Source organism: Neolamprologus multifasciatus, chromosome 3 (genome assembly GCF_963576455.1).
Source record: "Neolamprologus multifasciatus chromosome 3, fNeoMul1.2, whole genome shotgun sequence".
Classification (NCBI taxonomy): domain Eukaryota; kingdom Metazoa; phylum Chordata; class Actinopteri; order Cichliformes; family Cichlidae; genus Neolamprologus; species Neolamprologus multifasciatus.
The window spans coordinates 20212171-20230938 of NC_140441.1; the positions used below are offsets into that span (position 1 = coordinate 20212171).

The 18768-nt window shown below is 41.7% G+C and overlaps 2 protein-coding genes across 2 annotated transcripts in view; both read right to left on the bottom strand.

Annotated features, from left to right (window-relative positions):
- The window catches only part of LOC146521957 (uncharacterized), a 40924-nt gene extending 39115 nt beyond the window's left edge, over positions 1–1809 (bottom strand). The window contains exon 1 of the mRNA XM_085139948.1: positions 1687–1809. The gene's annotated coding sequence lies outside the window, so the exon portion shown is untranslated. The remainder of the gene's footprint in view (positions 1–1686) is intronic.
- The window catches only part of nwd2 (NACHT and WD repeat domain containing 2), an 83397-nt gene that overhangs the window by 18619 nt on the left and 46010 nt on the right, over positions 1–18768 (bottom strand). Inside the window, exon 9 of the mRNA XM_085139918.1 lies at positions 1687–14848. Within this exon, the coding sequence (XP_084996044.1) occupies positions 10952–14848 (3897 nt within the window). The 3' untranslated portion in view covers positions 1687–10951. The remainder of the gene's footprint in view (positions 1–1686; positions 14849–18768) is intronic.

The window sequence follows — 18768 nt, forward strand, 5'->3', positions numbered from 1 at the left end:
CACTGAGTTATTCTCATGTTTGTGTCCTGATCCTGCAGCACAAAGCAAACTAGACCTGGGGCGAATGGTATTTGCATGCACTTTAAATGTCTGGGTTTGTGTAATAAGCTGCCAGTGGGTGGAGTCAGCCACTAAAGGCAATGGGCTAATACAAACCACTGTTGATGGTAAATCACCAGCCAAGGCATGGTGACTCTATCCTGCCTCACTCCACCAGTCTCCACGCTAATTTTTAGGGACATAATTTTACTCAACAAAGAAAATACTTAAAGGAGCTAAAGTTAAAGGAGCTTTTAGGGGTGGAGCTCACACACCTGAACATTTTGCACCTTGCTGTAATCGATGGGTTTCTTTATCAACAAATCTGTGGAACAATTTGCACAAAACTGCAAGTTGAAGGAATCTTGAAAGCGACTTAAGAGTCAGTCTTTAAAAAAAAAAAAAAAGAAAGAAATCACCACCAGGGGGTGACTTGTCTGGTTCTGAGAAACATTTTTGGTTGTCTAGGGGGAAGAAAAATCCCTCGCTTTCCTTTATTTGTGACTTTCATGATGGGTTTATGGTCTCAGTTGTGAGGTTTAGGTCATATTGAATCATTTATGGTCACTTTTAAAGTCAGAAAATGCTCATCGGAAAGCTACTTCTCAGTCACACGCCATTAACCAATGAGCGTGCAGTGCTGATGAGTTTCACATTCAGACCAAGATGGCGACAACTGGAGGCTTTCCAAGGTGACTTCCATAACCACTGGGTGATGTCAAAGCGGGCCCCATCCATCTTTCATACTCTCTATAATAATCTAAACACCATCACTGACATATAACAGCTGTACACGAGGGCACGGACCCAGAAACAAAGTCTCCATTGACCCTGGGTTCACTGAGCCAGCGTGTTAGATGTGCAAACACAGCCCAAGGCCATGTACATGAGTGTGTGTGTGTGTGTGTGTGTGTGTGTGTGTGTGTGTGTCTGTCTACCTGTCTACTCCAACTCAACAAACCTCAATAACAACAGTTTTCAACACTCTCATTCAGTTCACCTGAACATGACCAAAGAGCTCAGGGTATTATGGAAATTTTTAGCCTGGCTTACATCCACCGAAGCATGCTTTAAATTTGAATTACAAACACTGTAGTTAAACTTCTTACACCCACATGCCAGGAAAAGACAGACAAGAATAATAACTATTTTTATTATTATAATTATTATAAAGCTTTTTCATAAATGGTGAGGGCTACATTGGGAAAATATCTTATAAAAGATTATATGAGATACATATATTTACTTTAGTTGTTTTAGCGCAGCAGGTGCACTCACACTTCCACTGTCACTGTAAAAAATGCCTCAAGTTGTAGCTATGCTAATCAAAATACTCTAAAACCATGTGTGTGTGTGGGTGTTTTAAACTTTAAAGTTTGTTTTGCTGTGGCAGAGCACGACTGTAACACACTTGAATTTTATTTTATTTTATTTTATCTGTGCCTGTGCTCTGTCTGCTGTGCTTTCTGATGTGGACACTTGCGCCATATGGCTGACATCACAGCACCGGTCCACCTGTTGACGGTGAACAACCGTCAAACAGCACTTGAATAACATCTCAGCAACACTTTTCAAATTCAGCTTTTTCAAACTCACTGTAAGCAGCAAACGAAGATTAGCAATAAAACAAACACTGTTTCAACCTACCTGTCTTGGTGAGCGAAGGTGTGGCACTTTGCCCCAGGTAATCAAAAATGCACGGATGTCATTTATCTAGCTTCTCTTCCGGTCCTTTTTTTTTTTTTAAAGTCACTGAGTTAAAGTTAAAAACTCAGGTAAGAAAATTAAGAGTCCGGACGACATGGTGAGCAACAGCTGCTTTCCTTAGTTTGGTTTGTTGTGTTGAGTCGCTGAAGAGTTTCCCCCTCGGTGACTCCTCAGTCCCATGTCTCCGGTGCGGGCAGGAGCGCGCTGATGGGGAGTTACTCCGGGAAACTAGTGGACCAAAGCGGAGCTACTTCCTGTTACACCCTTCACAGTAAAAGCTACAAAGCAACGGTCACTTTCAGCACCCTTCTTCTTTGCTAACTTGATTTTAATTTTATTTAATTTATTATAATAAAAAGACATAAGAGAGCTGCTACTATCTGCATATATAATTAATTAACGTTCAGCTTCTTATAGCGTCTTTTTTTTTTAAACCTTTTTATCAGCTTTATTTTTATAGTTAATTCGGCTTCTTATATTTTGTCGTTTTTACCTTAGAGAGGTGTATATTGTATTTTATTTTATTGAGGTGTTAAATCTTGTAAAACCTATTTTATTATTGGTAATTTTAGAGTATTTGTCATAATTGATGGATTACAAGAAAATGACACGAGATTTCCTAACATTTCGATTAAAAAAGGTATTCTTTTTTTTTTTTTAATATATCTATAAATTGGCATAGTGATTTCTTTCAGTGTCTTTTTTTAGCACTAATTTCCCTCCCTTGTTTTTGATTTAAATATCTATTTGCATGCCTGCCTTTGCATTTTTTACACACTCTGACGTCAGTTTTTAAACATGCCCATAAAAGCAGTATTTGACCCCTGAAACAGTGTATCAAGATCAAAACTTTTAAAATTAGAACACGTAAATAAAATAATTTTAGTAATGATATATTCACTATATACATGTATAATGTTTTGTGGATTGTGAATCTGTTGCCAGATAACATATTTTCAAATTTGGAAATACATTTTCTTCAATTTTTCTTCTTCTTAATCCTCTCTTTCTTATCATTCTCATAATTCTTATTCTTCTAGTTTTGACAGTTTATTAATTTACCTTTAAATAAAGACTCATAAAATAACAAGAATTATTTGCCTTAAGAGATCACAATCGTGAACATATTGTAGTGATAAAGGCTATGTACTTCTGTTAAAAAGCACAGCATCACTGTAATTCAGACTAGTACCAGATAAAAGTCATCTCTGTTCAGATCATAACAGACATATTGATATCTGGCACAGTGGCTTAAGTTTGTGTGAAGCTTTAATGAAGTGGGTCCAATCTGTGGGTGAAGGAGTTAAAACTGAGTGGAATGAACGTGATTTATGTTTAATGTGACTTCCTGTCTTGACCACCTAACCCACATCCAGCTTGACAAGCCACCACCTGACCACAGTTAATCATATGACTTGGAAGTGATTAGAGTTGAGACTCCCTCTCCCCTTAAAGCAGCCTGGCAAATATCCAGAAAAGAAAGAAAAAGGAAGAAGTGCACTTCCTGGATGAGTTTGGCTTAAAAGTAACTCTCACATTACTTATTATTGTGCAAATGAATGAAATCTTAACTTTTTTTAGAGGAAATCTCAGGAATAAACAACAAGAATGTATATGTGTGTTGGTCTGGATCCTTAAGCGACACTCTTATTAAATATTGATTTATTAGCAGGATGGACGAGCAACTTTTTACGGGACAAATTACTTTCCTGATAATGACATGCAACTAAAAAAAAGGTTTGAGTGTTTACAGATGCACAAAGTAAGTTCATCCTTGAAGGGATCAAAGGAAAAACTATTTTTTTAAAACTTCATTGGAGCTGTGTTACAAAAGACAGTAATGTAATAACAGGAACAAAGGGTCTTTTGGGTGTTCTCCTTTAATTGTGGAACAAGGCTTAAGTGGCAGCAGTCTAGTGTGTGTGTGTGTGTGTGCTTTTGGAAAAGAAAAACTTGGAGGCATTTTTCCACTCTGGCAGCTTTTGACAGGATGACATCTAACATTCCGGTAAAGAGACAAAACATGACAACAATGTTACGCATTGGATGCAAAGTAGTCCCCTCCTAGACATTTTCAAAGATACAGCCTGTGGTGCCGCATAAATACTTTCCATCTGTTTTCACTCCACTGCTTCCTTCTTGTTTTCTATGTTTAACTTTCATTCTTGAGCAGAATGAAGGTTTCATGCAGACGAAGGATGGACACTTTAAGTCGCTGAAAAAATACAAGTCGATAGTTTAAAGAATTTGGGGACATGAGTTCATTCATTATGCTGTATGGATCAGATGTATCTGCTAAATATGAAGCTGAACCGTAAAGAACTTCTTGTCATGTTTACACCTTTTTATTTCTTTAAAAAGTTTGATGCAGGCCGATTAATATCATTCCTGTGCTTCTACTGTGTTGTTATTTTGTCACAGGGTTCTGGGAGACACTTTGGACACTTTGATAGATACCCTTGTTCAACTGCTTGTTAATGCAAATGTCTAATCAGCCAAACACGTAGCAATAAGTCAGTGCTTTTAGGCATGGTCAAGATGACGTGCTGAGGTTCAGAATGGGTGATTTAAGTTGCTTTATTAGTGCTAATGCTTCTGCCATTTACCAGAATGGTCTGAGAAAGAGGAAATATCCAGTGAGGGGCGGTTCTCTGGGAGAAAATACCTTGTTGATGTCAGAGGTCAGAGCAGAACGGCCAGACTGCTTTGAGCTGATAGGAATGAGACAGTCGAATAACCACTCCTATGCAGAGGAGCATCTGTGAATGCACAACATGTTGAACTCTGAAGCTGATTGGTTACAAAAAGCAGAAGATCACACGCTGCTCCTGTTAGCTAGGGAGAGAAAAATTGAAGCTACATTTTGCACAGATTCAGCAAAATTGGACAACAGAAGTTTAGAAAAATGTCGCCTGGTCTGTTGAGTCTCAATTTCTGCTGCAACATCCAGGTAGAGTAAAGATTTGGCAACATGAAAGCATGGATCCATTCTGACTTGTATTAATGGTTCAGGCTGCTCGTGGTGTAAGGGTGTAGCCATGTTGTGATGGCTGCTGCCAGCAGGATAGCACGCTAAGTCACAAAAGTCAAACTGGTTTCTTAAACAGGACAATGAGTTCTCTGTACTTAAGTAACCTCCACAGTCACCAGATCCAACAGAGCATGTTTGTGCTGGGCTCACTGTTTGCAGACGGGAAGACTGGCATTAAAGATGATGCTATCATGTCAACGTGGACCAAAATCCCTGAACGTTTCCAGCATCTTGTTGAATCTATGCCACAAAGAATGAAGGTAGTCCTGAAGGAAAAAGGTCCCAACCCACTACTACCAAGGTACACCTAAGACATGTATTTCTCTCAACTTTCAAATACTTTACGTAACATTTAAACGCCTATATTCTTACAGCAAGATTTTGTTTTAACCTAAAAAAAATACTTATATTTCATTGCGTTTCTAAAATAGCTCATGCCACGCTATTAAAACTGTTCCACCACCTTTAGTATCTGCGTAAAAAGCTACTAAATGTGGTCCGATGTTTTTCTCCCTTGCTATTTCCAAGGTCAAGGATTCAGCTTTGGGCTTTCTAAAGGCAAATATTCATGGTTTCAGAAACCCCGACTTTGTGGTCTTGACCTTTTCTCCTGCCAAAACAACAACACTTATTAAAGCTTAGTCACTTCTGCAGTTTCAGAAAGCTTTGATCCCATGTCAAACACTGTTGAATATCCTCATTGTCGGGCGTGACGTGTCAGTCTGCAGAAACGTACATGGACTTTGACATGAACTGAGTCACGGCTAGACCAGCGTTTGCCTCCTAAATTTTGTCACTGATCCAATCGATATAAAGCAAGAAAACAGAAGAAAAATAAGAACAATTAGTAAATGAAGATTGCTGTCCACCCCATATAATGTCTGACTTTCTCTTCTGTGATCACATCAACTCTCCCCTAAATGCTGCAGCACACGGCAGACACTGTAATCTCTTTAACCTGTCACGAGCAAACAGCTCCTCGAACATCTCCCATTTCCAGCTGTTCACCTGGAATGGAAACAGAGGCGCAGACTCGGAGAGGAGCGCCTTCCTCACACGTCTCTGCTCCCGGCGTGCTTCAGAGGAACTAGGTCAGGGCTTGTTGGTAGTTGTAACTGAAGTTTGGCGCTTCTGCAACGGGCTGATGAGAGGAGAGAATACGAGATAATGAGAGATGAGCGGTCGTGCTCCATTGATGGGATTCATTGTAACTCTCCTCGCAGATACAATATTTGCCCGCAACTGGCACAAAATTGATGTGATCTCCCTGTGCAAACACCCCGTATTTGGCCAAAAGCTTTTAGTTAGGCAAATACAAAGCGTCTTACAACCATAGGATTCAGGGTTTTTTTCTCTCTTTTCTTTTTAAGCAGAGTTTGCTTAAATTTCAGGTGCCCGTGGGGTTAAAGTGTTTAGTTGTGGCTGGTTTATCTGGTGTGCCACAGTGTACTTGTAGGGAGGGGGAGAGGGGAAGATATGGGTGAGTCACAGGCTTTTCCATCACAGGAAATACAGGTCACACTTGAAAAAATACAAGGATGACAAAAGGAGGGCTCAATGCCGCTGACAGTGAAGTGGCTATTTATAGGGCTGGGCAAATAAAAGGTAATGACAAACTGTATCTACTGTAGGACACACATGCATGCACGCGCACACATCGGTGCACCATGTGACCTGCAGAGACCTCCCACTGAACAAACAAAGTGGTGTAATTATAGGCCCGTGTGGCTCTGCAGGTGGAATGTGCTAGCGATAGTCAAGCCCTTGTTGTCCTAATGACTGGAAGCAGCCCCAACAGCCAACAGACATGAGCTCACCGTCATTACAATAGGAGGCGTGGCCAAGCCTGTGACTGCTGTGGACCTGATGTTGCTGTGGAGACAGGACACACACACACAAAGTCACACACACGGATCTGCTTAGAGTTAGACCACTGGGAAATTAAAATGGTAGCCCAAAGCAACAGGATTTTATTGGCTAATCACGGGTTGATCCTGGATGTGTTTACGGTGCAGGTTTGTGTGCATGTGCAGGGCAGCGTACAGGTGCACCACACACGCATCGCCTAATTACAATGACAACGTCAGCCCGCGTTGGAGAGATATTCGCCACACTTGTCTGGCATTGGGCATCTTGTGCAGAAGAGCAATTACTGACCTATCAAATGATTTTACAGCTCGGTTCCGTGTGTGTGTGTCTAAGGCTGTCAGCTCTGTCAATGTTTTCTGGCTCTCCGGGAGAAAAAAAAAACAAACCTTCATGAATTTCCTGTTTCACAGCATGCTCTGCAACTTCATTTACAGCTACCAGCACTTCAGGAATGAGCTGAGCAGAGAATCTCTCGACACACAAGAAGAAGGCTTTCATTTCTAAAAGAAGACACTCGATGACAATGTGGTCCAGCAACCTCTAGTTGCAGAAGGAAAAACGAAAGAAAAGGCCAGAGGCGGTGGCAGCGTGGAGGCAAAAAGTGAACCATTTTATTACATTAAAATTTTCATACAAACAATGCATACACACTAGGTTCATATTGCTTCAGACATAAGTTTCTTTTTCTCTTTGAATTTCCAGTTAAACAACTCTGTAACAAAATGTAAGTACAACATTTATGAAAATATAAATCTCTAAACAGGTAAGTCAGTCCTGACGATAAGAACACATAGAAACATTCATTACCAGTATGTCAACTATGAGTTGCAAACATGTAAGTTATTAAAAGTCATTCAAGTTACTTAACATACAATAATACCATTTTACTGGCTTCCATATGGACACATTCAAATATACTCTTAAACTGGCATTCCGATATATTTTATATTTTATTGTTTTAAACTTCTTTAGCAAAGATAGCAAGTTTTTCTCTATCATAAACATAATCACAGTCGAACACTGAAACAATTTGGTAACAATATAATTACAGTACAAGCCTCAGAAACAACAAAAGTAAATCACAAACTATAATCGGGACTTTGGCAAATTACTTGAAAGAATATATTTTTTTAAAGTCTTGAGTCGGAGGGAAATAAAGTGTTTTAAAGCTTGGTGCTGCTACTTAGTTTGAAATTATCCAAGGGCCTTTATCTTAACTCTTCAAAACTGGTAAACATAGAATAAGATGGAATAGCCCTTTAAAAAGTATATGTCAAAGTGAGAGTGTGTGTTTTTTGTTTCTGTCATGCCTCGGTAAAGTTTGGACTCACCACAGCTCAACACTGCTTGAGACAAATTCAATTACAGTCATGCTTTGAAAAGAGAAAAAAGAAAAGCCACCCATGGCACCTGCAAGGTACGAGCTCAAAGATGTTCCAATATTCCTTCAGACTGTCAGCTGATCTCAACAGTTTTAACATGTCATAATGTTATCAGGGTTTGATTTATCGAGCAAGGGTCAAAAAGATCAGAGAGAGACACGAATGTTTAAAGATGGCCGTGCTTCCCACCTCTCCAACGAGCTGCAACAGAAGCTGGAAATACGCTACGTGGACGAAAGTACTGAGCCAGCAACACGCTACAGCGACGGGAGCTGCTCAGCCATGCAAACCCATGCGACGAAGCTCCCAGCACACAGCTTTTGTGCCGACGTTAATGCCAGAGGAGGTTTGGAGCTCAATTAACAACCGTGCTTTTTATTGTTAGGTAGTCTGCCACTTCCTGCCTGTGCTGCTGGGGTTCCCAAACTCCTCATTCCCACCCACACTTACAACTGATGGTGGAATATCCTGGAAGTTTTACAGATTTTTTGAAACAGTGGAATCCCACTACAGCACCACGCTCAAATTCAGTGAGCTCTTCAAGACTCATTCTTTCATAAATGTTTGTAAAGGCAGACTGCTGAAAATTAAGAGCTGCTGTCCAATACTTTTGCGTGTGCTCTCTCAGAATGATCCAGAGCTGTTGCTCATATTGGCACTCAAGACTGAGCCATAAAGTTGTGCAAACTTAGTAAAAGCAAAGTCACTAAACTTTGTAACTGCTGTTGCAGATGATCACTCTAAATGGGCATAATTTGATGGATGAGCTGATTCTCTTCTGTCCATCCTATGTGCAAAATTCAATAAGTGGCTTCATAGTGTGGTACTTTACACTTTTTTCTAACAAGCGAAAGACCCCTAGTTTGATCCTGGGAGGAGACAAAAATGCCTCAGCGGTTGCCGGTATAAAAATCTGCCAAATCAAATATGTGGAACTACACGCTGGGACCCCGTTTGAATAAAGGAGTGGCTGAAAGTAGCCTTCAGTTAGGGTGTGCTATTGCATCTGCAAGATTCTTTGCAACCCACTATTGGCCAACTCTGTCTAATGCCACTGGTGCTCAGTCTGCTCTGTTAAGGCGTTGCTGCTCCCCTCCCTGCTTTCAACATACGGGTTGGAAGGTCCCAGGCACCTTGGACCACATAAAAGTTACTGCAGACAGGATACAAATCCCATTTTGGCTGAAGTGGCCTTGACAGGATTAAAGTAATGGGTCTCTCTCCACTTACTTAAATAAGGGGTTGGTCTTGTTAGCACTTGTTTTAAGGGCCCGGAGGTGTTAGCAAGATGGCTGCTGAGTGGTGAGATTTTCTCCTAGAATGACTTTAATAGAGCTCAGAAACAATTTAGAAATCCCCTTCTGAAAAGTTGTGAAAAAAAAACACAGCATGAAAACTAAAGTTGGTGAATGTGTAAGAAAAATGTAACGGTGTCAACGTGGCACGCAATTTGAAATAAAAGCAGGAAGTCCAACTTAAAAATGCACATTTAAAATGTAACTTCTGCTTTACATCTGTGCTGAAATATCCACCACAAGATACATTTTCCCTCCACATTCACAATCTTCAGTGTCTTGTCCAAAGTTTTTACACAGGGTGACAAACAATGTCAAATACCGACCCATATTTAATACCACTGATTACCAAAGCTGTTCCACTATGACGTCAGCTGCTAAAACGACAGCATCGACATTTGTAATGATACCAGGCACATATGAAGAGACTAGCATTTCAAGTGAGCCCGCTGTAGCCTGCAAGTGCCTGAATAGCTTGTGTCTTTCTGTAGATAAATCTTAAGACAAATCTAGATCACTTTCAACAATTTATACGTCTCATATGAATAAATCTAATAATTTCTCACAAAAACCACTTATAAAGTGCTTCCACCTACAGCCTACACTTCTAAATATATTCACACGGCCGAGCTGTTTCAGAGAAACATTGGGCTAATCACTCTTTTCTTTAACACTGAAACACTTGAACAAACGCCACTAAGCCTAAAGCAAATACACTGGTTAAGGCGTGAATGTGCATGGTGCTATGCTACTTTTATGCTCAATAGTGGTGTTTCCCTTAAAAAACGAACAGCAGACAAACTGATGGAACTGCAGGCAAATTCACATCCAATTTACGTAAACTGTTCCAAGAAATTTCTACAACTATCGTTACAGAGAGCAATGCTTTCCATCTCCCGCGTTGTTGACCAGTACACTGATCGTTCACATCTGGCGTCAATGCAAGTATTATGCAACGGTGCGTAGACTGTGTGTACAAATTCCCTGCATTTTCATAAATCTTGTAATCTGCACATAAAGAACATTTTAAATTCCAGGCACTCACTTTGATTGCATTAAGCACAACATAACTTTTTTGTTTAGTTTTTTTAAGGACAAATTGCAGCAGCCAAAAAGAGACATGTACATATGTTCAGAGTTCTTCCATTTTGTACAGTACAGCCTGATATTAATACAAACATGAATATACTCTTTTACGAACAACAGTATGGCTTAATGTGCACAATATAAATAAAGATATGGTAGGATGATAGTGGCTAAGATCACTGGAATGGCTTTGTAAATGTTTGAACGAGACTTCTGAATCAACTTTGTTCTTCAAATGCAAAAGGACACATAATGGCAAACTAATACTTCACACGATTTACATGTGTTTTCTTTTGAAAAAACAGTATTTTCTAACAGTCTTAATGCGTAAAACAAAGTGTGTCGTAAGTTGGAAGTAATCATACATAACTTGAGTGCAGCGATAAAAACCGGTCGGCCCATTAACTACCCATAGGGCTGACATCTGCAGCTGAATCACGTGGCTGTAAACAAGAATCAACTGCGACCCCAGAGATTCTAAGCTTTGTCGCCTGTCTCCGCCCTCCCACCTTAGCTCCTCCCACTCCTCTGTTCTCCACCTGTCACTGCAGCAGTTCAGTCTTTTTCGTAGGTGTTGTCGACTCACCTTCTCCAGAGTCGGACACGTTGATGGGGCTGTCCCTGGAAAAGACCTCTGTTGACTCTCTCCAAATGCAGTCGGCAACAGTCTTAAAGGAATGATTGCTGCATTTGGGACGGACCTTCTGAGAGGCATTGTTGACAATCTGGCGGCTGTTGGAGGTGGCTATCTTTATCTTGAGGGCAGCATCCACACGATCCACTACTGTGTACGTGCCAATGCTGCCATCCTCAAAGCCGATGATGATGTTTAGTGCTCGCTGGGAGAGAGACAGGAAGGTGGGGGTCTTGTAAAGCGAGCATGTGCCAATGCTCTTGCCATCGGCAAGGCGCATCACGATCAGGTTGGACACAACGCCCGCGTCGTCGTCTTCGTCACAGTTCCGGAAACATATGTATACAAGGTAACGCCCATCTCTTGATAACTTCTGACGCCAAATTATACCGGCGGCATGAACAAGCCTGAGCTTCCCACTGTGAAGGTCCAAGACGTTAATATTCTCGTCACCTTTGGAGACAATTCCTAATTTCCCGTTGGGTGAGATTTGAAAGTCCTCTAGATTTTTGAGGAAATTGGCTGGCAACTGGACTCTCCTGCAAACGGACTCATCTGCAACGCTCCAGATGAAGACTGTCTCGGTGGACGTGATGAAGACTACACAGTCAGGGCAGTCGGGAATGAGTTTGAAGTTGACAATGGTAATGCCATCATCGCAGACAAACTTCTTTGATACGCTGCCTGACCACAGGCTGACAGCGAGAAGCTTGTTTTTTGACGTTCCCACAAGGAAAGTGTTTGCTGTGGTGATCAGTGCATTCTGGAGGGTAACTAAGATGTTGCAGACTTTGTGCCCTGTAGCAAGCCTCCACACTCTGGAGGCATTCTGCTCACAAAGGGACACCACAAACTGGTCATTGTGCGTAATTAACAATTGTGATATTCTCTGTCCATTGATGCGGAAGATGTTTTCTCCTGTGTTGGTTTGCCAGACATACTGACTGGACTTGTCATCCGAAGTCACCATGAGATCCCCTGAGGAGGTTAGGACACAGTTCTCTACTATGCCCTCGTGCTTAAAGACTGTCTCAATGAAGCCAGTGCTAAAGTTCCACTTGTGGACAGCTTCTGAGCCGTCCATGGTAAACACATAGTCCTCTCTGCCAGACAGCTGCAAGGTCTGGATCTTCTTCCCTGTTTTGTCAATGTTGGACATGGCGGTGATGATATCAATGTCCCAAACAGACAGAACTCCACTGCTGGCAACTGAAAGGAGCAAGTTGTGGTGGATTGATTTGATGAGTTTCACGATAGCCCCTGAGATCTCAATCAGGCTAGCCATGCACTGTCCACTGTCTCTCCTCCAGACAAAGATAGAGGAGGTATTTTCCATGGAGGCCACAATGCTTTGGCCATTCTTGGAGAGTACAGCGGCAACAAAGCGTTCACTACGTTTGGCTTTAAACTTTTCTACCATCTTCCATACTTTTGTGTCCAGCACCTCTATACTTCGAGCCTTGCAAATGAGAATGGAACGTTGGTCTTCCGCTAACTCAATGCCCACTACTTCGGTCTCATCCCCTCTACAATCATAATCCTCCATCAGCTTCGGGTTAGTGACCTCTTTGGTGTTCCACACGGACAAACTGCCTTCATTGTCAATCATCACCATTTGGCTGAGAGTGTCGAGTACAAGAATGGACTTGACAAACCCTCCAGAAAACTCAGACGTCACAGTGGCCAACTTGTCACCATTTCCAAGATGAAAGATGGAGACCGTGTTGAGGTACTGGCCACAGAAGGCATACATTCCATCTGGCGAGCACTGGACACAAGTCACCTCATACCAGCAGTGGAACTGGTACAAAGGCCAACCATAGAGGAGGTCAATGACGTTCACATCTTTACTAGCCTCAAGCCATGCCAAAGCATGATGGGTAGATAAAGTAAAACCGTTAATGAAAGCAACGCCACCAGTGATGCCAGCATGCTTGGAGCCCTTGATTTCAACCTCAGATAAAAGGCAGGACTTGTGATTATCATAGATGAGCAGTGTGTTTTTAGTTGTGGCCACAACCAGATACTTCTCATCAGAGGTTAACCTGATTCCCAGCACAACAGATCTGGCTGTGTCGATCTGCCGTAGAAGTTGCCTGCTCTCTACATCCCAGGTGCTGACAGATCCATCTTCCAGTGCTACAAGGACTATATTTGGGGCTAGAGTGGGCAGGATCTCCACAATCTGCATGTAGCTGGAGCAAAGAGGAAGCCTCTCTGGACTGTAAGTAACATCCATAGAGGAGTGGAGAGGCACAATAGAGCAGTACTTTGGGCCATCTTTGTCACACTCTAGAAGGAGGTGTCTGAGTTTAGGCAGGGAGGTGACAACTGGCAGAAGTCTTTGCTGCAGCTCTGCAGACAGCGACGCCGGATTCTTCAGCACTTTCACTTTGATGCTACGGAGAGTTGTGGCTAAAAACTTCAGCTCTTTCTCTTGGGTGTAACTGTAAGCTAGGTCAATGTCTGTTAGAGCCTTTTCAAACTGGCCAATCTTGACCATTGTGTAGAGCCAGCTGAAGTTCATTATGACACCAAACATGAGGTCATCTGTACGCCCACTCCTGGTAAGGTGGTACACCAGCTCTGTCATTTTTCTGTGGTTGACAAAGAAAATGTCAGGCTCCAAAAGGTTGCACTGGAACACCCAAGGTTGTTCAGGAGTCTGTCTGTCATAAGAGTACTTATCAGAAGATGTCTTTTCATGGGACTGCTGATGGTGAGGGTTTTTGTGATGAGAAATGTTCAAGGAAGTGAAATGGTTGTTATCATAGGTAAAGATCTTCTTTCTGCCCCCTGACCATGCCCCTAGAAAATACTCAGCTAAGAGGCTATGCATCTGATGCACGTCCTCCTCATTGCTAAGGTACAGCTTCTGGGCAATAAGGTGCAGGTGCCTGTTGGCCCAGACCATCAAAGTGACGTTCCGTACCTGACGTTCCACCAGATACCCCTCAAGCTCCTCTCTGAGCTTCGCAATCAAGTCATAGGCGATTCTCAATGGGTTTTTGAGGTAAGTTGCCACAATGACATCACCAAGAACTATGTTATCAAGGGACAGGATATCTTCCAGCTCAACTTCAGTTAACCCAGCCTTGGCCATGGTGATATACCCTAGTGCTCTGAAGACAAATCGTTGGCCTAACTTGTTTTCCACAGAGTAGAACAACTGCTCTATGCTTTCGTGCACCGTCGAACAGAGCGACTTATCGTCCACATCTTTATGTGACCTCCAGTGAACTACTTCCCTGTAGATGAGGTTAACAAACATTGGCAAAGTACACTTGGCAAGTGCCTCATTGACATAGATCTGTTGGCCTGAGGTGACCTTTCTCTTCACCCCCAGCAGTTGCTGCTTTAATGTCTGACTGCAGACTTTGCGGTCTCTCTGGATTAATTCAACGTAATACCCCTCATCATGGATGAGGTGGCGAAGCTTCTGCAGGATGCCATGTTTATTGGGCAACGTTGACACCACAATGCGGACCGTCCGAGGGAGGTGTATGGGGAGCCACCACAGCTTGCGAGCTTCATCGGCTTCAGAGAGCTGCTCCAGGGCATCTAGGACAATGACCAAGGGCCTGTGGAATGACGGTTCCCCTAAGAGGTTGATCAGGAGTTCCTTCATCTCCTGAATCTTGTTAGGCAAAAAGTGAATCAGGCAGCGGTAGTTTAATGCAATCTGTTCACAGATGCTCTGGAGGAGGGTTCGTAGGTCTGTTGAGAGCTGGCTGGAGCCGATATAACGAACAATGACCACTGGGTCGCTTTCAGGGCCCATCTCTTTCTGCAGCCACGTATAGGCCTGAAAAACAGCATTGACAGATTATTACTGTGGATAAATCCAACATGGAAACCCTTTTTAATCATTTTCTAGTTACTGGACATGTGTAATGTGTAACACTCAGTTAAAATATTCTGTGAATGAGAGCTACTCTAGTTTTGAAGCTATAGTGATCTTATAATTTCAGTCATGAATTCATTAAACGGCCCAGAAGAGATTTCATTTGACATTAAAAATGTTAACTGACATATTCAGGGCAACACGAAAACACTCAACATTTGACTTTCAGTGAGTTTGAGAGAGAGGGAGAGAAAAAGACAGACACACACAGACAGATTCGGTCTACTGCGTATTTAAAATGTTATGTTTTACATGTGTTTGCATCTCCATTTCTCATTCTGCGGGTAAGGAATGTGAGCAGACGCTGAATTTATAAAACTGTAAATATCAAAGACCAAACATATGTGTAGAAAAATCATTTAACATTTTTCCTCAAACAGTGTCTGGCACCTTTATTTAACTCAGCAGGCAGAAGATAACAGCCTTTATTCTCAGGCAGGTTTACATTAGAGCACGGCTTTTGTTTCTAAGACCTTCTGTTTGAATAGTATACTGTCAAATACAAAGTCTCAGTTTCCTGTGCTCAAAGATAAATATTTTTTAAAGTTACTGCATGACACTAGCTGTACTTCAGCACATTATAATGATAGACATCATCACAACAGGCTGTCTTTGTGCACAATTGGTTTATTTTAGCAACGCTGCGTTCAAGGTGTCCAGGCTTTTATTACCAACATAGAAGTAAAAAAATATGAGTTTAAAGGACTTGAAATGCAATAAAACAGCAAACTCATAACACTGTAGAAAATGTTTAAAAGCTTTGCTTCTGCAAACCTGGAACACCAGGTTAGTGCTGGGTGTTTATATGGTAATGTAAAGAGCCTACAATAATACAGAGAAATTATAAATAATCACCTAACTCCCTACGAGCAAGCACTTGTTGACAGGGAGAAGAAAAAATTCCCTTTTAACAGGAAGAAACTTGCAGCAGAACCAGGATCAAGGAGAGGTGACGTTCTGCTGCAAATGGTATTAACTGTGCACGCTTCTCGCTCACAGCTGTAATCACATGACTGACTTACATCAATGAAAGACGACAGTTAACAGTAACACAGAAGTTGTTCAGCAGAGCAAACAGTATGGCACACAAAATAAAGGATTTCTAACACTAGGAACTGCACATTTACAAACTTTCACCACTCAACTGTACGCAAGGTAATGTCAGTGAGTCAGGCAACACAGCGGTGTGTTAGCAGCTGTGAGGAGCTATGTTCACACAGATGCAGGATGAACAAAAGAGAGCAGCACACACACACACACATAGAGCACCTGGGCACCAGGTGAGACAATGACAATGTGTTTCTCACGGCTAACAGGCATTTTCGTGATAGCAAAATAATCCGTTCTGTGAACTTATATAAAAGAGTTAATTTCTTATTGTTTTGGCTGTGTAGATTTTTCCACCTGCAAACCTATATAAAGGGCAACTTCGTTGTTATAGTCTTCGTTGGTGTTTGTTTCACATGTTACATTTCAGTAAGAGAATAACAACCATGTCCCAATGTCCCAAATGAAAACGTGTCAGCAAATTCCTGAAGGGAGCATTTCTGAAACTATCAAAAAAAGAAAAAGAGGGAGTATCCAGGAGAGAATCTATGTCATAACTTAACATAACCAGAAACCTCTTTTAACCCTTCGCCATAACCTTCGACACTGCTCAGTCGTCCTGGCGTGCACTGACCCTGCGTGTAGTTACATGTCCCGGGAAGAGCATGTCAGGTTACGTGGAAGGTTATGGCGTAGGGTTAAAAGGGGTTTCCAGTTCCATGTCCAACTGGAATGAGTCTAAATCGGCTGTTACAGGTTTGAAATGTGACACTGACGACGAGGTGCCTTCAACCTGCATTCTTCTTAATGGTCACCAGGGGGCGAGAGCTGAAGAAGAAAGACTGTAAAGAAGTCTATGGGAAAGCGGCCAATCCAGTCTTTGATTATCCAGGATATGCTCATTGGCTAACAAGGTGATTGATAAGTGATTAGCCAATGAGCACGCTGTTTCACTGTCATATCCACGCCTGGCTTTTAAAATACCAATCAGACAGCAGGGAAAATGTTGATCTCGAGGCTTCAAAACAGGACTTCTGAAACCACTGAGCGTAGCTACATCCATCTTAATTACAACCAACTAATATAGCACATACATAAAATGCAACATAACCGCAACAGAAACACCACAGAACTATAAAACACACATTTGTTTTGAAAGTGACTTGATTCTAAATGTGCATAACTTTAATTAACCCAATCCTTAAGTACACTAAATGCCGACGATTATCACGAGCCGCAAACTCAGCAGCCTCTAAAGACTCATTTCTGCATAGCCAGTAATCTCTAACTGTGCCAAAGCAGCCATTCCACTGTTAGGAACCCATTACCTATTGCTGTGTATTATGCTATTAAAGTCCCCTTAATGGCTAGTTTAATTTATCATCCGATATATTTATCTTTATTCTGCAATTGTGTGTGGTTTGTGTGATGATATGAAAATCTGTTTTATTTCCTCGCACATCTGTTATCATCATAAAACACGACCGAGGCCTAAAGCTACTCTGAGAACTGAGGTATTTAAGCTCCAAATAAAAAATCCAGTCTTTGTCATTTCATTCTTTTCAGCTACTTCCTTAAAGTGTTCAAAGAAAATCAGTATTACTAGAAATAACACTTAATAAAACAGTCCAAACTCTAACACCAGCGTAGGACATTTTGACTGGGACTGGCTAAATACTACATTAACATCAAAGACATGGTTAAATAAATATGCAGTGCACCTCATCTTCAGATGGAAATGAAGATTGTGTGTTGGCTGTCCGGGTCTTCTCCATCACAGATGCTTTACAGAGAAGCAGGGTAATAAAATATGCTATTTAGAGGAAATAGCTGACGGTTATTAAATAATCATTTGTAGCGTTTACATTTCCGCTAAATTGTTTCGTAATAAAAATGCTCTTCTCTACACCTTATTAAGCCCCTTGAATCTAACAGCATCCCTTTCTCATCAACCCCAGGCCCGCTGAACAGTTCAAATTAGGGCTGGGCGATATGACCCAAAATTCATATCTCGATATTTTTTAGCTGGGTGGCGATATAAGATATATATCGCGATATTTTTTTAAAGCCATAAGTCACACTGTGTCCCAGATGTCACACAGGCATTTTATTTACATACAGCATAGATTTACATGAAGAAATTACTCAAAAAGAAATTATGAGCATTTATTAAATAATCATGCTCCATAAATAAAAGAAAACAATGTTGTTTTTGTGCATAACAAAAAGCTCATAATTGTGCAGTCAAAATGTAAACTAACAGACCCTGAGCATAATAACAAAGACAGATTTCACAGCTGCTCTGTTCCCAACTTCTACTGGTAATACGGTAATATTACGTTGAAGCACAGTACGTATCACTCCGCGAGGCCCCAGACTACGGTAGCCGTAATGCTCCGACAATCTATCAAGCGTTGCATCTCCGTAGCTTACCAAAGTCGTACTAAAACATTTTTTGACAGATTGCTGAGCGCCGTGTACCACCTAAAATCGGTTCGCGGTCAGTAAGCACAACCAGAATTCATACATAAGGCGCGCTGTCAACTTTTAAGAAAATGAAGGGATTTTAGGCCGTGCAGCCCCTGTGGGCTGTCGTTAGCATGGTTAGCTCGTTAGCGCGGTTAGCTCGCTAACACGTTGACGCCGTCCAGCCCCACAACTCGCTAACGGAGATTTGTCGTGTCCATCTTGTCGCTGCCTGCAGGTGAAGCTATGGGGGAGGAGGGGGAGCTGTGTTCAGTGAAGGAGAGGCGAGGCCGAGCAACGTTGCGTAG